General features: G+C 36.7%; 1 protein-coding gene across 1 annotated transcript in view; it reads left to right on the top strand.

Moving 5' to 3' along the window:
• Positions 1-19,930, top strand: part of LOC145323043 (calcium-activated chloride channel regulator 2-like) — a 116,495-nt gene that overhangs the window by 69,570 nt on the left and 26,995 nt on the right. Inside the window, exons 14-17 of the mRNA XM_080165432.1 lie at positions 1,878-2,159; positions 9,979-10,104; positions 10,244-10,315; positions 10,849-10,972. Of these exons, the coding sequence (XP_080021558.1) occupies positions 1,878-2,159; positions 9,979-10,104; positions 10,244-10,315; positions 10,849-10,972 (604 nt within the window). The remainder of the gene's footprint in view (positions 1-1,877; positions 2,160-9,978; positions 10,105-10,243; positions 10,316-10,848; positions 10,973-19,930) is intronic.

Raw genomic sequence — 19,930 nt, 5'->3', positions numbered from 1 at the left:
AAATTATTCTGTTTGTTTCCACTCCTATTTTGTAGCAAAGCATATCTATGTCCGTACGTCTGACCGTCCGACCACGCAAATGTTTTCTGTAATAGAACTTTTTATTCTACAGAGCATTCGATAACTCTCCTTCGTTAATAAATTATTATTATCTCATTTACCATGTATGTATATAGTTTTTTAGATTGCTAATGCTGCGTTACTTATGCATAAAATTGTTTTTGTCCGAATTACACTTGCAAATTGCTGTTGGAAAAAAATCCTCCAAATCTTTTTGAACTTTGAGGTGTTAAAGAAAATTGATGAGAAAACAATTATTTTTCTGCACATTTTCACAATTTGAATATTTAGCATTTGGGCGGGGGTATACGACTGGAAAATCAAAAGAATTTTTATGCTTTTCAATGGTCAACAGTGAAATATTTTTTATTTTATTTCATTAGCGTAGCTATTGTATAACCATATTTATTGAAAAGGTTTTTCTACAGTAACAAAAATGTTAACAAATTCGTTTTAGTTTTTCATGTCGTTGCAATTATTTGCTATTTGTATTTTTTTGCATCAAAAAAGTACAATAAATTACCATTATCTGCTTTATCTGATTAATATTAAGGATTTAAAAAAAAATCTACAGATTTGAAGCTGCATATCAAATAATCTCTGTTATCATTGAAATTTTATAAACAAGGATGATTGCTTCCATTTGTTTTAAAAAGATTAGGTATTGTAAGTAAAGTTTGAGAGATAAGGCTCCGCAGGGTTGGAGCCCAATTAAGGGATCAGAACTTTTAATTTAATAGCTAAAACACCCGAATTCCATAGGGCTCCGCAGGGTTAGAGCCCCACTATGGGGCAAGAACATTTTATTTAATAGTGAAAACATCCTTTAATTCCATAGGGCTCCGCAGGGATAGAGCCCCACTAAGGGACAAGAAAGTTTTATTGCAAGAGTGAAAGCACCCAGGGATTCCATCACTTTGTCTCAATTTCTTCATTACGTTCAGGATCATTAATGACTTTAAGACGTACAATTTTAATGTTTGACAAATAGTTTACAAATCACTGACCAAAACAAAAGCATTAAAGAGAAGCTGTGCTTCAAAAAAGTTTGAATTGGACTTTAATCGGCTGGAAAAGTCTGACAAAAACTTGAGGGCGTTTCCAATTTGTAAAACTATGAAAATTGGTGGTTATAATGCAGTGGTGTGTTTATCACACGATTTATGTTTAGTTTCAATCTAGAAACAATTTTTGGAACAATTAATCCTGGATTTACAGTTAATTTTCAGCATTCTATTATTGTAATAAATACTTCTTGCAGTGATTAAAATTTCTGGCATTATGAACATATGTATGTATTTTGTATGTGTCAAAAATTCTGAAAGGTTATTAGACCTATAGGCCTAGAACTTATTTCTTGCGTATTCATTTTTTTAAAAATGATTCTTCAGGTCTTATTAAATCTGCAATAACCAAAAATAATAATGAACAGAAACAGTTTTAGTATTATAATGTGATCATTGTTAACAAAACTAAAATATCATCTGGACGAAACTTAAGGTAAAAATGAAATAACAGACCTTCGGTGAAAGAATCTCTATGCAGTATTCTAGTATTTTCTACTAGCGGCTGTTTCCCTAACAAATAGGGGCACTACATTCAATTGGATATGATTATGTAAGTGCAGGAAATGGCATAAAGACACACCTAGATAAAAAAAATAAAATAGCCTAAAACCATCCAAGGACCTATAAGAAGCTTCACCGTATAACCATATCGGTTCAGCGGTTAGTGAGATCCATCGCCACAGACAAAAAAGGCACTTCTTTATATTTTAGGATAAAAATGCTTTTATCTTCAATAATTTTGTTATTTAGGACCCTCTGAACCATGCCATCACCATCCACAAGGAGTTCTATTTGCGCCAGGATGCAGAGCCCGTTACCGGCAGCTTTGTCATAGACTCGACGCTGGGCAGGCACACAGAGTTCGGCATCTATGTCGAGGACAGCGAGGAGCACGAGATCAAGTCGGTCACGTTCACCGACAACGAGTCGGTCGAGTATGGACCCTACACCAAGATGTCGTCCTCGCATAATGTGGTCAATTTCAAGACAATCAGCTTTAGTGTCAAGGAGAATCAGCCACCTTTTGATTCGGTAAGTGTTTCTCATTTTAGTCTATATTTTATTAGTTGCTTCACCCCTAGCCTTTAGTAGAGGGCGGAAAGAGATCAGAAAAATAGCCTTAAACCACACCAAGACGTTTATAAAAGTACATATAATACAGACCATCATTTCTGATATCTTTATTTCAAACAAAAAAACTTGCTGCTATCTTTATATGTTTTAGGATGATATTTTATATCTGGAAACTTTATTTTACAGTTTTTAGAAAAGCAAAGCTTGAAAATCATTTGATAATTTCCTGTAAAATTAGATATTCAAAAATTATAATGCAAAAGAAAAATCAACATCTCTGGATCAATGAAATATAATTGTTTATTAAGTTTATGGCTTTTAAATAGCTTAAGTATGAATTTAAATATAATAACCATCAAAAATATATTAAAATAATTCCTTTTCAATGCCACGCGGTGAACTAAATAGTTTTAAATTCCTATTATATGGCAAATGTTTAGTGTTTACGGATATAGCTTCCCACTTAAATATGACAGGGGTAAAGTGATTAGTCAATGCATGATTTATTAAATCCTTTATTATTACAAATGAACTTCATTAAAAAGATAATGTTTTTAGTATTTTACACTGACATTGTGACATCTATAGTGTTCTTATGTATAGGATTGAGATATAACCAAATAATTCAAATGCATGAGCCTAATATCCTCATCTGTTAGGCCAAAATTTCTTTCATGATCTTACTAATTGTTACACATCATTGGCCTAATTATGACAGATGTCCTACTTTAATTCACTTCCAATGAAAGGAACCTAATAATAATGTCTAGGAGGATGTAGATTAACTACTTAGGGATCTAAAGGGATAATACAATAGCCGATAAATTGATGTACATACCTAATGATGATACACAAAATTGCCCCTTTTGTAGAATAAAACTAGTGTTTGAAACTTTTGAACACCCAATTAAACAACCAATCAAATTTCAATAAAAGTGCCCAAAGTTGTGAAGCCGGCAAATATGAAAACTTTATTTAAAAACTTTAGGGACTTATGTCCCCTCCCTCCCTGTTAACTACCTATCCTTATAGCCCTGAAATATACACATTTAGTGGCTGTGTTCCAATCATATCCAATTACTTTAATGGTTTTTCTAAATGGGAAAAACATGAATTTTCAATGAAAAGATGTTCCTTTTATGGGTTTATTGTGAAGAATATCATATACTGAGTTCTTTTGGGTGCCCTTCTTTTTCAAGGTTTTTAGGCCTTGTAGTTATTACAACACAAGGATTTTTTACTTTTCACTTTAACTGGAAAGTTTCTGTCTAATAATGTTGTTAAAACTTAAAAGTTTATCATGGCACTTAAAATAGCCTTTTTTAGGGTTTACCCACTGCAGTTTCATATTTTTAAATTAAAGAAAAACTTAATTTTGTTAAATTTTGTATGAAAGTCTCAAGGGGTTCTTTTTATGGGTAATGAATTGACAGATCTGTTAATGCAAAGAATGTTGAAATATTAGAACCTTGTTAAAAATGGGTATATCTGTAATGAAAATACACACGCAACCATAGAATACAATGTACATAGAATGATTAAAACCTATTTTATATGTAAAGACCCAATATTTAGCAGGACATGCCTTACCGAATTTACGAAATTATTATTTTATCTTGAAATTCAAAACGAAAAATTATTGAGAAAATTACCTATGGAGCAACGTTTTTTTACATCTATGATATTATATTTTAAGCAATCATCGAAAAATAAGCAATTATTTTCATTTGAAAGAAGTATACATAAATTGTAATGATATTGTACTGCGCCCTAAGCCTAAAACCACCTCAGAACATAATTCACTGAATTCCCCCCCCCCAAAAAAAAAAAAACACCTCATCAAATAAGCTATTTCTGAGATATTTTTCTTTCAGAATAAAATCTTTCATCTTTATAGTTGTTTTAGGGTTAGTATAACACATCTATAGTATAGATGTAAAACTACCTGCCCCCCCTTTTCCAAGGACCTTTTTCATCTGCTAGCAAATTGTTTTCTGCTACTTGACTGTGTTAATATTCCTGCTTCTATTGGTTGATTTTCAAAGACCCAATAGAGAGTCGGCACAAGGTCCTTGGGATGGGGACATACAGTTATTTAACTCATTCCCCCTCTAGATTTTTACTCTAATCTTGAATCTGACTTTCTTACTCTGCTAGTTTTTTGTGTAACTTGTTTTATTGGCGTTTTATATTCTTTTGTGATTGATTTGAATTTGAATAACTCATTAAATACCTATTAAAATAGCGCATAAAATAGATGTTAAAAAGACCAGATAATAAATTGCTCTTTATAGCGCTACAATGATTTAAGTTTATTATGCAATATTAAGTAAATGTTATTGATAAATCTGTGCAATTATATACCCATTGCATTTCTTATCTAAATAAGGCAACTAACAAAAAATGGATGTTTACACAAAGTTACAAATTACCAAAGTTACATAAATAGCAAAATTTCTTTTTAGCGATTGAATTAATTCTTATAAGTATGTCTTGTAGAAGTTAAGCTTTGGACATAATTAATAATAAATAAATAATATGTTTCTATATTATCTATTTCTTTATTTTTGTGAGTAAAATGATGATTCATTTAAAAATTAGCAAATCAATAAAAATTGTAATTGCTAACTTTTTTATTTAGATAAATTCTTCAAGATATAAATCTCCTTAAGAATTTTATTGCATCAAGAATATGTTGATTTCAACGTGAACAAAATTAAATACCATGCGAAAAGAAAATGATATTTCAATTGAATATTCAGCAAAATATAAATTCATACATTTATGCATTAATATATTTTGCATAAGACGAAAATAGTCATTTCTAGCATCGTATTATAAACAGCTTTCCGCGGATATGAAACGTACAATTGTACCAGTTTTTTAGCCCCGAGGTGCCGAAGGCATGGGAACCGGTTCGAATCCAGCGGTTTCGAAGCTATACTGTGAAATAAAATTATGCTCATCTTTCATTTTTCTAATTATTTGCCAACAAAAACATGTTCAAAAGCTTTGCTCCCGAAGAGATTGATAGTAGTACAGTTACTCTATAATTTCCCTTTGTCTGTCCTTCTTATATTTGTTTTAGAAAATGTGATTATCAAAGACTTTAAGAGATAAAACTATACTTTTATATCTTTTGATTTTTCAATCACACTTAAATATGCAAAGAAATAATTCAATCGCCGAGCTCTTGAAATAATTTTCCGACTCTGAGCTACGCTACTTAATTCGCGTTATCATTCTTGTTTAAACAAATGAAGATGGATGGATATTGAATGTAACTTGTAGCCAATTCATCCCTTTCAAACCTCTATAGCCACAAAAAGTGTAAACTCGCTGGGATGTTTTATACAGGGCCATAAAACGTATCTGTGCTGTGCGGCCCCTCCCATAATTTCACAATCAGCTATTAAACTGTATATAAAGAAATTAAATCAACCTCACTTACTCACTCTCTTGCTAAAATATAACAAGGACAATTATGTTAAATTTTAGAATAGAGAAAAACGGCAATTTTATTCTTTTTAAAATTGTAAAGTAACCTTTCTATTTTTGTAATATAATCGAGAAAAGCAAAATGAATCAAGATTCTATTCTTTTTTGTAGATGATTTCTATAAAAACCAAAGAATACATTTTTATTTTTATTTTGTACATAATTGGTTTTATCCTGCTGAATCAAACCGGATCCCAACCGGTGAAAAAGATTTTTTTTAAACAATACCTTTTAGCTTGTTTATGTTAGGTGGTAGATTCTCGCAATAGTTGCTTTATAACAGACCAGCCAACTAACATGTGAATTGTATAGGATCTTCTCTACAAAAAAAAAGATGCATTTTCTGATTAAGAAAAGAGGCAACAAAAAACGTCAACAATTGATATCTTCTTACTGCCCAATGATATTCAGGGATCTAGTGATATGTGGATAAATTAATCTTGTTTTAAAAATTTTGTCCAGCGGTAAAAAAAATAAGTAAAAAGTGCCTATCGAGCATAGAAAACCTCTCCTTATTTTTTAACATAAGGACATTTTTGCAATTAACCTAACCCCTGCGGGAGGCTATTATCTTGCGGTCTACCCAGTACCCAATATTACCTAACCTTGCCTAACTTTATTTACAAATAATTTCAAAAATAAGGGAGATGGTTCAGTGCTCGACAAGTCACTTTGCGAGAACTTGTCTTTTAATCTGGGAAATTATCAATCATAAAGACCTATCCCTTTATCCATGGCTATAAGAAATGTTACATCCCCGGTGGGCGGTTTAATTGCTATTTTTCCCATTAAAAATTAAAATTACATTAAACTTGTGCAATGTTAATTTTAGTTTTAGTTTGCCCGCCTTTTACATCAAGTTTAAATGGCAAAAGAGCCTTTTAAATTGTAAATGGTATCTTTTTAAAGATAGTAAATGGACCAAAAACAAATATTTATAGTAACAAAAAATGTAAATAAATGTGGGATTTGGATTGTTGGTTTTATGTATTTTTTCTTTCTTCAAATATTACCTCCATTTAAACCATTCCATTCAGGGTCAATAAAGATTCGAATTATTTTTTTTATTTAAAATTATTTTTGGGGAGTGAGAAAAAAAATAATACTTAACCTAGAGACAAGGGGCTAAGCTTCTTGTTCAAAATAAAACAAATTATTCAAGTAAATTTGAGCTTTTTGTTCCATTATTATCCATAAAAACATTTATTTTAAAAGTTATTCATAGGTGATTTTTATGTAAAAAAAAAGAATAACTTCCCTCGGATTGCGTGTTAAAAGCTTTTATATAGAAATATGTATTGAGAAAATTGTTTGATACTTTCATTTAATATGAGTTGATGTTTTCATTAACTTTCACTAATAGGGATATAAACAAGTATAATCGTATCCATAGCTAGGACAGCTAAGCTAATTGAGTGCAGGGATCTGAAGGGATAAGACGATGACCGATAAATTAAAGTACATCCCCAATGATTATACACAAAATTACCTTCTGTTGATTAAAATTAGTGGTTGAAACGTTTGAACACTGAATGTAATAAACAGCCTATTGTCCCCTCGGTCTCTGATATGATTCGCTTTCATTATTGGTTTTACATCTATTCTAAAACTTTACCTACCCAATAAGTTACTGTTCTTTTTTTAAAAATTCCATCCATCCAACCCTTACCTGTTTGTATTATAATTATGAAAGTTTAACTTATGCTATTAAGCTTATGTTTATTGGGTACCAATATGCATTCTCTTGTAGAATAACTTTGCTATAAAAATAACACTTTCTCATGTATTCCCTCATAAATTCATCATACATTCTTTTTATTTATGCTTGAGTAAAGTTTTTTCTAGAAAATAAACATAAACCACACGCCACCAATCTTGAAATATTATAAATCATTCCGAAAATTGCAAAACTATAAATTTCTATTCTCAAAATATTATTTTAAAAGTTGTTAAAGCTGATTTTAAGTTTTGTGCAGTATCTATGTACACCTTTTATGCTTTATTTTGATGTAGAATTAAAGAAGGTATTCTTCTAGGATACAGGCATTTGAAACGTAAATTTTTAAAAAGACCAAGTCTGTAGAAAACCTTGAAATGAGCCTCTAAGACCAATTGAAATTGTTTGTATGTATAAATAAATGTAGTAAAGTATAACATTGCAATCTAAAAAGTCATAAATCATGTCAAATAGTTTTTTGCAATAAAATTTTTAACCTATACATTCGGTTTTTTCTTTCAATTTTCGCAATAACAATGCACTGCAAAATTGGCTTTGTTTTTCGACCTTCAATCAATCAATAATCGCATTTTTTTGCATCATTTAAAAATCTGTTAAATTCAATTGAAATCGTCCATTCTTTGATACATTTTTCGAATGCATTAACATTTTTTTAACTCAGCATTCTTAGGACAAGAGTTAAATACTTTTGATTTGAATAACCTTAAATCGGGTTATTTGGATAACAAAAAAGTAAAAAATCAATATTTTGATAACGCGAAAATATTAGTATATACAATCTTTCAATGGTGAAATATCAAAATATTTGTGCTAATGATCATTTTGATAATTTTCTTGCAAAACAAGGAATTGTTGTTTTCACTTTTGTCTAAAACTTGCCGTCTTTTTGCAATTACTTGATTGATTATATAAGTTTACATAAATCATCTTTTCAAAGACTATTATAAAGTCTAGGGGAGTGAAGCAGCTCTTTTTATAAAATGTATTTTTGTTGTTATCTTTAAAAATCAACATAAAATGTATTGTATCAATGCTTTTTGAGATTTATAAAAGCTTTGATATAAAAAAAATCTGAAAATAAAAGTAACCAGACTAATAAAACAAAAATAATTATCAATTAAGTTAATTTCCATGAACTTTTGTGAACTCTGGTTTAGTTCCCGTCAAATCCATCATTTTATTGTGAAAATCATTTGTCATATGTTATGGTTGACCCGCTCTCATCATCCATCTCTATCTGTATCTCTCTCTCTCTTCCTCTCTCTTTCTTTCTCTTCCTCTATATCTCTCTTTTCCTCTCTCTTTCTATCTTTATCTCTTTTTACACCAATGAACCGATGAATTCACAAAGCCAAAAAGGAAATTTTAATTGGTTTTTTCAAATTAACATTAAAAGAAAATAATGTTAATATTAATTAGAATTTAAGTTTAAGATTTTAAATTTTGGCAAATGGACAATAATACACATAAATGGTACCTATAAAAAAATAAAGATAGGTTTTTACTTATTTTTTCGAATTGTTTTGCTGGAAGACCCTCCCTGGTCCTGCATGTATTTATTTGGCTGACTGGTTGTGTAGCAAGACTAAATGACCTGGAACTAATCACAGTTTCAAAACAGAACTGCCGCACCGCACTAAAGTGTTTCTGCATTACTATTTACAATGAATAAATTAGCCAAAATGACAAAACCAACAATTCTAAAAAAAAGTAAATTATATAGAGTACCTGTGCTTTTATTTTTGTAGCTTAGACAACAGCTTTTTGGAAGAATGTGTAGACAAAGGCTTTTCCCCAGATCATGATGCACTTAACCCCGTTTAAAATTTATGTGCACGCACCTGCGCAAAAGTTTTGATTATTAAGTAACAGTTGTTGGGTTTTATTAGTACCAATAGGATTGATCATGTCAAGTTTCAGCAACATAGAACAAACTGACATTTGCTAATTTGTCTTTGAAACAGTCTCCTGACTTTAGGAACACCTCACACATATATTAGCTGTGGACTCACTCAGGGCCAATATATTTCCTCTAATTTTATTGATTTGATACACGGCTATTTGCAGATTTTACTGTGGTTTTTATCACATGAAAGTTTTGTTTACAATTTAGTTTTTTTTTCAACGGGTCAATGTCATTTTTGGTTTATCAAATGCAATTTGTAAACTTGAAAAAAAAACTGTACGACAAACAAAATTAAGCATTTTTTGCAAAACAGAAATGCAAATATTTTTAGCTTGTGACAAATAAAATATTGTTTTGATAAAATTTGTATAACTACAGAAACGATTGGATTCTCCATTTCAGGGAAGCTTCACTTAGGTCGTGGGATGGTTTTAGGCTATTTTTCTACCCTTCCCTAGCTAGAGGCGCAGCAGCTTGTATAAAAGAAAGAAATGTACTGATTTTTCCAAGATTTAAATGTACAATTATAAAAAAATTAAAAATATAGGATGATTCTATTAATCTCGTTTTGAACAAAGACTAAAATTTATTCCAATTAACAAATTCAATTTTCATCTAATATTTGTTATGTTTAGAAACGAGGAACTCGCTGGGAGTACAAGATCGAATGGTACGAGGGAATGAGATTAAATTCAACTAAAGAGAATGTTGTCACTGTCAGATCCAAACCAAATGCGTTCAATGAGAATGATCTTATAAAGGTAGATTTTATTCTGTACTGGTTAGCCTGTTTTTAAAAAAAACTAAAAAGATTATATTAGAATGTTATTGGGTTAAAAACTAGAGGGGAAAAGAAACAAATGTAATTTAAGTGTAAATTAAAGAATTTTCATTTTTCAGGTTAAAACTTGGACCAATTTTGAAGATGGACAAGACATTACCCCAGACAACCTGCTGGCAATTTTTGTACAGGTAAAGATTTTTCCCGTATTCATTCGAAACCGATTAATATCCGGTGGATTAGAACCGGTAGCCATCAGGAAAAATTACGTCTAGCATCGTATTATATCCAGTTTTCTACGAATGACAAAATGTTCAATTCGATGAAGGCTGTTTATAATACGATGCGAGAAATAACTATTATTAAATGTAGTCATAGTTAAATTTAATATCTGAGTATTGTGAAAGACGTTTATTTTGTTGATGTAATTACTCGACGAATTGCTCATCTTGTTGTAATCCCATGAGAAGAAGGAACATTGTACTGCTAGTACTAAAGTTGTATAAGCACATTTTCTTAATACCTAAAAGGCTCAAAACATTGGGAACTTTTATCAAATTTTGATTGATTTGTTCCAAACTAGTGGTTTTTATGATTTTTATCAACTGCATGTACGATTTTGTTTATTATCATTTGGGATTTATATCAGTTTAATGTCTTATCTTTAAAGATCCCTGTTATTCATAATATTACTTTTTTTTGATTTGTCATTTCATTATTATAGGTTGAGAAAGGACAGAGGCCAGTGGCCAACGCCCGTGTAAAGATCTACCTGAGTGTAGAGGCCGGGGACGGAAGCATTGTCCTCCAGGACAAGGAGATTCTGCTTATTGATGATGGCTATGGAGGTAAGGAATGAATAGTCAATGTAGGATCAGGTCAGGTACCTATTTCTGTATTAGACTAAATAATTTAGCAAGAAGGAGTGTGGACGTTTAATAATTTTCTCCTTGGTTCTATTAAACATTGAATTTTCTGTTGGTAGCTTTGATTCTTAAGAGGAAGAAAGGAATGTAGATTAATTATGTTTTTTCCACTTTCATGTAACAATTCAAAGAAAGTAAGTTAAATACAATTTTCAATTCTATAGTGCTTCCTTTAAAATATTACAATAATAATAAGGATAATTTAACATGATATCTTTGAATGAAATTTTGTTTTCAAAGAAAATTCCTCCCATTTTATTATTTTATTAAAATGAAAGACAGCCAAGAAAAATTATGAAAGATATTTGTTTTTCAATCCTTTAATTAGGAAGAAGAGCAATAATATTTATAAGTGACACAACAAGTTAACAATAATTCAATGAAAAAAGAGCTGTATAGTGTAATACAGCAAGTGTTTCTGTTATACTATGCAAGAGATTTGAAAGAGATTTGTTGAAGTTTAACAATTTTTCTGTAGGTTGGACGAACTAACAGGCCTATGTTATATGGTAGCTGTGTTACTAACAATTGCTCTGGGCTATTTTCTTATAGTTGCATTGTCAACAAGTTTTTTATTGTTATGTAATTTCTTACTTTTTATTTATTGTTTAACCCTAAACAGTCGGGTCCCAATAAGTGACTTTATCTCGTTATAGCCCTCTATCTTTTAAACAAAGAACATAAGATAGGGTTTTTTATACGCAGTATTTAATCAATGATAGTCTCATTTTTTTGAAAATTGATTTATGAAAGTACACAAATAACATTTAAAAAGGGGTTCAAAGAGAAATCAAAATTTGCAATTGTATAGTTTAAGAAGATTAATAGATATAATTTACTGATTATTTAATATCTCAATTTGGGTATTACATAACATCTTTAATCTTTCAGTAGACGTAATCCCAATAAAAAATTGCTTTGTAAGAAAAATAAAGGTTGCTTGCGAGTTTGTTAATGAGATAAGTTTAGATGTGTCAAGGGTGATGTATTAGTTATATCCTTTTACTCTTATTTAAAGTAACTGAGATGTAGATTTTGAAATATTTTTTTTTGTACATTGAAAATTACAAAGACTTCTTTAAAAATGTGTTTTGCTTGGTTTGCTTGATGGAGATTTTTTTTAATTCGTGTCTTTATATTACCTTCTAAAATATGTAATATAGTTATATATAAAGGCTCTGACAAAAAATAAGTTCTCAGTGTAATTGATATGTCGTGTGTATGATTCATGAGCAGCAAATTTGACAAATTGGCTGCAAGCAGTGGTGGCAACTACACTACAAAACAGGATAATTGGACCTTTAATTTGCTGACAAATATCATCTTGACGCCAATAAAAATAATTGTTTTCTGAAGAAAGAAAATTTCAGTGATAAAGATATAGAATCTTAAATAAAATGAAACATTTAGCCTAAAAACTGACTGCATTTAATACGGATTAGTTATTTATCACATCGTATTGTATACAGCTTTCCGTGGATTTTATAATGAAATTGTTCGTCCCAAGGGGCAAATTGTCTGAAATTCGATGCTATACATGGTTTTTCAGTACGGCTGAGAACTGGTTCTAATACACAGGATATTAATCGGTTTATAAGCCATAATGGATACAATTTCAAATTTTGACAATATTGAATGTAGACTATTTTTGTGGGAAACAAATCAGTCCCTAAAGAATTTAGATGCTCTTTAATTTTTTAGTTTTGTGTGTACTTTTGTGGTATTCGGCAACCGTGAGCCATGCCTATGGCACCCCTGATCTGGGGTTCGGTGGAGGGTCAATGGCCCTCCCCCGAGTCCTGGGGAAGGGGTCTAGTGACCCCCTCCCTACGCTTAGAATTAATGATTGAATCTGTCATGTTTATTATGGTTAACTGTATTCTTAATTCTCCCCCACCCTTTTCAGGGATGGGGGATCATTATTGCCCAAACTGACCATTGTATATGTATTATTTATGCTTTTATGTTATGATTATTTATTTCTATCCATGTAATTATTGTTTGTTGTATATAGCTTCAGTATCTTTTAAACCTTCAATAAAGTGACAACTGAAAATAGATGTTGATCATTATCTAGTGAAAGCTAGAGAAGCGTAGCTTCTCTATAGTAAGGTGTCCACGTCTGTCACACTGCCGTAATCTAACTGAACTCCGGTGTCTGCCATTATCCTCGGCGGATACCACAACTTTGGTGACAGCTGTGTGAGATTACGGCGAACCACAAGTGTAGAGCAGACGCGCATCTGAGGCTAAGGTACTCCCAGCAGTGAATCTGGCAAAACTGACGCAAGCAACCTGAATTACCCACCCTGGACAGCAAAGTTTAACTCTGCATCCGGCAGTTGTGGAAGCGAGACAGCGAAATTTGACGAATAACCGCGAGCAGCGCTGATATCTAACGGAGAATTGAGCGCCAAAAGGGCTGAAACAGGCCTGCGGACCGGCTGAAACAAGCCAAATAAGTGTAAACGGCTGGAAATAGGCCAACTTTACTGCAAGAAATAGCAGGATCCGAACCAGTGGCGCTAGCAGGACGGGACATTCCCTGCCGCCATCAGCCGGATTTGGATCAGCGGCGCTAGCAGGACGGGACATTCCCTGCCGCCGATAGGCTGAAACATGCCACATAGCTGCAAGCTGCGAGCTAACATACGAGTGTAGTGCACCAGAACAGAGAAAAACTACGTCAACTCCGAGTATCCTGAGAAGCTACAACGCAGCCACCCATCTAGAAAAACAGATATTATGTTACATGGCAGGGATTACCACCCTGGTGTTATGGCCAAACAATAGATTTATGAGCAAAGCTTGGCAAACAAATTGTTGTGTTGTGATAAATCTAAGAATAGAACAGGCTTGGATTATTGTGTATTGTGATAACAGCTAAAAATAGAACAGAGTTGGTAAACAAATCTGTTATGCAATTGTGATAAGGACAAAAATAGAAGCTAGATGTAATATAATAAAGACCCTGATATACAATCAAAACATCTCAAGCCCACAGCACAACAACAATACACCCCTTATTCCAAGGGAAAGGGAGGAGCCCCTCTCCATTGAAGGCAAATACAATCAGGGTGATATAATAGATAAGCCTAGGATTAAGAAGAAAAGGCCCTATTACACCAGCACACAGTTACCCCCCTCCCTCACAGGGGGAACGGACGGAGTTACCCCCGTCCCCTCACGCGCTTCCCCCTTCCTACCCACACTAGACTAAGTCCGTCTGTAGTGTGGGGCTAGCGATCGGACACACAGAGCGCCATTCACGGGTAGCGCAACAGAGTGCGGAAAATATCATAAATCCAACGGACGAAGCGGACCAATGAGAGAGCGAGTTGAGGGGTGAGAGCGCGTTTTCCCCGTGTGCGCGGATTTGACGGCGCGGACGCGCGTTACAAGGACAGGAGATTTCACGCACACACACACACACACACTCACACCGGAGCGGAGCTACTCCATAGCATTTAACAGGGGTATTTTTAGCAAATAAAGAATTGCAAGTTTCTTTCCTTCTAGCTCTAGTGTGATAAAGGAAAACCCAATCAGTTCCTGACAGCAGTTCAGACCCTCAACATCTATCTACCTCTACCAGCCTACCCTACAACCTCAACACCTAACTAGTGATAAGTACAGCTAAGTTATATCTTTGCAACTAAACTCCCAACCTAGTGATACAAACAGTGTTGGCTGTTAGGCTAGGAAGCCTCAAGTGACAAACCATCCATTTTAGTACTGTATAACTTTGTGCCCGCCGTTGCACCGTTGACCCAATGGACCAGCATCAAGCCCCAGGAGGTGACCAAGCCCCAGGATGGCTCCAGGATGACCCTCAGCCGGCCCCAGCCGAGTACCGCAAGCTGATGCTGAGCAATCTGCCGGAGTTTAGAGGGCCGCCCAAGCAATCCTGGTCGGCACATATCCGCAGACTCGAGATGTCATGGGCGGCTTACCGCGTGCCACCTCATGATTCCCTCAACCGCCGCAACGCCCTACTACTGTCACTGGTAGGGCAAGCGGCGGAAATGGCGTCCCATCTGTTTGGCGAGGCAGGCCAAGCCTTGACCTACGAACAGGTCAAGACCGAGTGTGAATTGCTATTTCGCCCTGCTTTTGAATCCCAAACGCTTAAACAAGCGTTTAGGGATTACAAGCAACACTCGACAGAACCTATACAAGCGTACATATCAACTAAGTGCGCCTTGTATAGGGACGCCTACAACCATGAGGATCTTGAGTTGTTGGTGGACGAATTAAATCGTGGAATTCGTAACGCCAATGTAAAACGCCTCATGATGAACCATGAAATTACGAGTGTACCTGAGTACACTCGTAAGGCCATGTTCACCGTGACCATGGTTACTAAGCAGCTGAAGGAAGGTGTGTGCTTAGTGGACTCGACCGACGGGCTGACTGGATCTGCCTGCATCCAGTTGCCCCAATATGACGAGTCGGAGCCAATGGAGATTGGCTCCTTGGCTCCGGGTCTCCACCAGATGGGGAAGGTCGCTCCAGATGACAAGGTTCCAGGCCGCTGCTACCGCTGCCAGGGGAGAGGCCACCAAGCTCGAGACTGCCCAACGCCTGTGGAAGTTAGCCTAGAGGAGAGACGCACCCAGCCACGCCGTGACCGTTCTGCCAAGTGTGAGCGTTGCCACTATGACGGTCACACGGCGGCCGATTGTAGAGCTGACTGGGCCCAGGTAGCCAGCCGCAGGCGCACCGCCGACAAGGGTGCCCCTCCAGGGAAGCCCAGCAGAGTGGCCCACATGGAAGGGAGCGCGCCCCCAGCACCACCACAGCAAGCAGCCGCCCCCAGAGCTGCGGACCGAGCCGATGGGATGCCGCAGTTTGGGACTGTCCCAGCTAGGATCAACGTACTGGGCGGCGCGGCTGAACCCAACCGGGTTGGCCTAGGCTTCAGTCTTAACCATCTGGGGCCAGAGCTGATACAGCCCAACAACATAGCCGAGCCAGAGGTGCTGAGGCCCCAGCCTTTTAGCCTCAACATGATGGAACCTGCCCGACTGAGCCTACCCAGCAAGAGTGGAGGGGCGCTGCCCAGCGTCCCTGAGACGGTGTATGGGGAGGTCCTGGCAGCCGCCGAACGAGAGAGGCAGGAGGTGCTAGCCAGCACCTCTGCATCGCTGTATGGGACGCCACCCGTCGTCGCCACCTGGGATGATGGGGGGGTGCTATCCAGCGCCTCCCACCTGGTGCCTGGGGCGACAACCGTCGCCGCCACCGAGATACCTGGATCCTGGAACGAGCCAGCCTCCAACCTGATGTCTGGGGCGACAACCGTCGCCGCCACCGAGAGACCTGAGTCCTGGAACGAGCCAGCGGTCCCAGAGGAAGGGGTGACACCCGTCACCCCCAGTCAGCCAGCGCCACCAGCCTGCAGGGAGAGCCCAGCTACATGCCATCCAGAGCCCCCTGCCAGCCAGCTGCTCAACATCAGGATAAGTTGAATTTGTTAAATGTGTTGTATCCAAGATATTGTAAAAACCCAGCCTTGCCTGTGCCCCCTGCACCAGAGGCTGATCCGCAGCCTCCAGCCCAGCCTGGTGATGGATGCATATCTGGTTGACCATCAGGCCCAGTTTTTCATCAACATGACCAACCCCACCTCGATTGTGAACTGCGACTTCGAGGCCCATGCCACAAACCATCCAGCGTTGTTCGTGGCAGCTGACCCAGCCGCGGCTGCGCTGCCCAGAGTGTCGGCCAGGGATGTTGATGTTCCCCTTCAAGCACAGATACATGCAGGTTATATTGGGTTTACCCTGGAAACGCGCATGAAAAGCACCGCAGCAGAAGAAGTAGCGGCCAACTGCTGGAAGCTCCAGCAACTAGACCCGGCCCACCCGGTGCGTGTCCAGGGGAGCACGTTCTCGGTACTGAGGGGAGACATCCTGCTGCAGCTGACCTGCCAACGTCACAAGTACGTTGTCCGCGAGCACAAGGAGTGTTGGGACAAAGTGCCAGTAGAGCCCACAGGTTTTGTAGACGCTGTGACACGGGTATACAGTGAACACGCCACCAAGATTCCCTGCTCCTCCACCTACCCCCTGACTGTGCACGCGGAGGAAGGCTGGATAGAGTTAACCCCCGCTCCCAAGAAGAGGCCACCCCCGCTGGATACGCCTAAACAGTTGTTGACCGAACCCTTAGATGACTTCAGTTCAGGTGGCTTGTATTCGCAGGCTGAGTTGAACGACTGGCAACAACTGCTGGCGTTCCCAGCATACAAGAGTGCCATGCTGACCGGCCTATCCTATGGCTCCTGCGTTCAGCAAGGCAGCTGTTCGGCCACAGGAGACCATGGGATAGTGTCCTACAACATTGACCGACTGGCGGAGGAAGGAGAGGCAGCCCTGGATGTCTGGGCTGGATTTAGACAAGCCATCCACGAGTGGGGAGATGGCGCAGCCATACTGTGTCTGCTGTTGTTGATCCTCAAACTGCTGGGGGACCTAACCATCATTTCCCTGGCAGCAGCACAAGGAGGAGTCCGAGCAGCCCTGAATGCGATATCACAAGTGTTCCTGTACCATCCAGCTTTATATAGGAAAGCGCTGGCTAGAGCCAGGCTCAACCATGCCAAGTCCCGGGACTTTTCAGTGGACTGGGATGCCATTCCCATCGGCAGGGAAGCAGCCGAGGAAATGGTGTCTATGAAATCAACTGACAGCGGGCATGACCGCCCAGGTAGGCCAGGACCGCCCTCTGGCAGACCCCGCGGCCCCTCAGGAGGACAGGCCGCTGCTCAGACGATCAACCTGGCAGCCAGTGCCCCAGCCGCTGCCAACAACAACCAGCAGGCCCCACTGCTGACTGTTCCAGCAACAACTGTGCCACCAGCAACCCTGATACCTGCCGGCGCTGACCAACGTGTCCAACCCAAGCCAGCCTCTGCCTTCTATCCCACATTGGGAGCCCATCAACCCTAAGAAGATACTCACCACTAGGATTCCATTGAATCATTATCGTTTGTATATATTTTAGCCCTAAGGAGCGGACCGAAGGCCTCAACCACTGTCGGAAGTCTGGTAGGGAAACCACCTCCCAGCCTTCCGAGGGGAGAGTTGTGGTATTCGGCAACCGTGAGCCATGCCTATGGCACCCCTGATCTGGGGTTCGGTGGAGGGTCAATGGCCCTCCCCCGAGTCCTGGGGAAGGGGTCTAGTGACCCCCTCCCTACGCTTAGAATTAATGATTGAATCTGTCATGTTTATTATGGTTAACTGTATTCTTAATTCTCCCCCACCCTTTTCAGGGATGGGGGATCATTATTGCCCAAACTGACCATTGTATATGTATTATTTATGCTTTTATGTTATGATTATTTATTTCTATCCATGTAATTATTGTTTGTTGTATATAGCTTCAGTATCTTTTAAACCTTCAATAAAGTGACAACTGAAAATAGATGTTGATCATTATCTAGTGAAAGCTAGAGAAGCGTAGCTTCTCTATAGTAAGGTGTCCACGTCTGTCACACTGCCGTAATCTAACTGAACTCCGGTGTCTGCCATTATCCTCGGCGGATACCACACTTTCATAATTTGGCAGAATATCTGAGAGCAAATATTAATGACATGAGAATCATCAAATTTAAAATCTTTTTGACCATAACAAGTTCTACTGACAATTCCAAAATTTTTAATTACATTTTAAACTTCATCTTGCTCGAAGGCAATTAGTTTTGGTTCGTTTACATTACAGAAAAGTCAAATTATAAAATGTAAAACAAGAGTCTTTGAAATAATTTAAAATTCAAATTAAACTGAGGTGGATTCTTTAAAAAAAATTAGTTTCGCTGCATCGCTGCCTCACCATATTTTTTTAGTGAAAAAATTCCAAAATCACATAAAAAATCTTCAAAAATTAAATGAATTGTTATGTTAATAACCATTCTATGATTTTATTTAATTTTTGCATATTTTTTTATGTGATTTTGGAGGATTTTTTCACATAAACATTTTTGGTAAGGCACTGATGCATAGACCCTATTTTTTAAGAATCCACCTCTGAACCAAACAACAAGGGCATATTTTTGTTTTATTTTCCAATTATCTTTATTGGCATATTTATACTTTTGTGTAGACGATTTTAAATTGGACTCTTTTGTTTTGTATTAGCCCATATAGCATATAAATGGCCTGAACAAGAAAAATGCTTCCATTTTGAAAAGATTAAACTAGCATAAATCATAAACAGATCTAGAATGTAAAGCTTACCAAGAAGGTTCTCTCTTTCCCATTGACAGGTGGAAAATTAAACTAATTTGTTTCAATAATGGATACACAATATTATGTAGACAATAATTGGCAGACTTGTGAGTAACAGCTACCACCTCCGAGCTATTTTACACTCTAAAAGCAGTTTTTAAACAAATCTTTTTTGGCTTATTTAATTATTTATGGGGGATAATAATTGAAAAAGCTTCAAAAAGTACCTTTGAGCAATTTTAAGTCAGTACAAATAGATATTGGCTTGTTATATAATTTATGGTTTTTGTAATAGAATTTGGAAATAAAAGCATTAGACAATATTTGCAACGAAAATTGATTATTGTAAAATTCTAAAATGTTATACTTTAAAACTTAGATTTGAATGCACACTACGAAAGTGGCTGAAAAAAAAGATGTATCTATCTATATTTAGCATCCTATCTGTATATATATTAACATATGTGTGTATAATATATAAATGAATGTTCTTGAGTAAAAAATAACAAATGAATATTTAAAACATTACTGAAACGTATCGTCGTTGTGTGCTCATCAAAGCTCGGCAGCCGCACATAAGTCACCAATAAGCCGTTGGTTTATTGACGCTTTATGTATATAATCAACTGAGCTGGATCTTTAAATC

Source organism: Acartia tonsa, chromosome 1 (genome assembly GCF_053477335.1).
Source record: "Acartia tonsa isolate MP-2025a chromosome 1, ASM5347733v1, whole genome shotgun sequence".
In the NCBI taxonomy this organism is placed as follows: Eukaryota; Metazoa; Arthropoda; class Copepoda; order Calanoida; family Acartiidae; genus Acartia; species Acartia tonsa.
The sequence above is the reverse complement of the archived record's forward strand: the minus strand, read 5'-3'. Positions and strand labels throughout refer to the sequence as shown.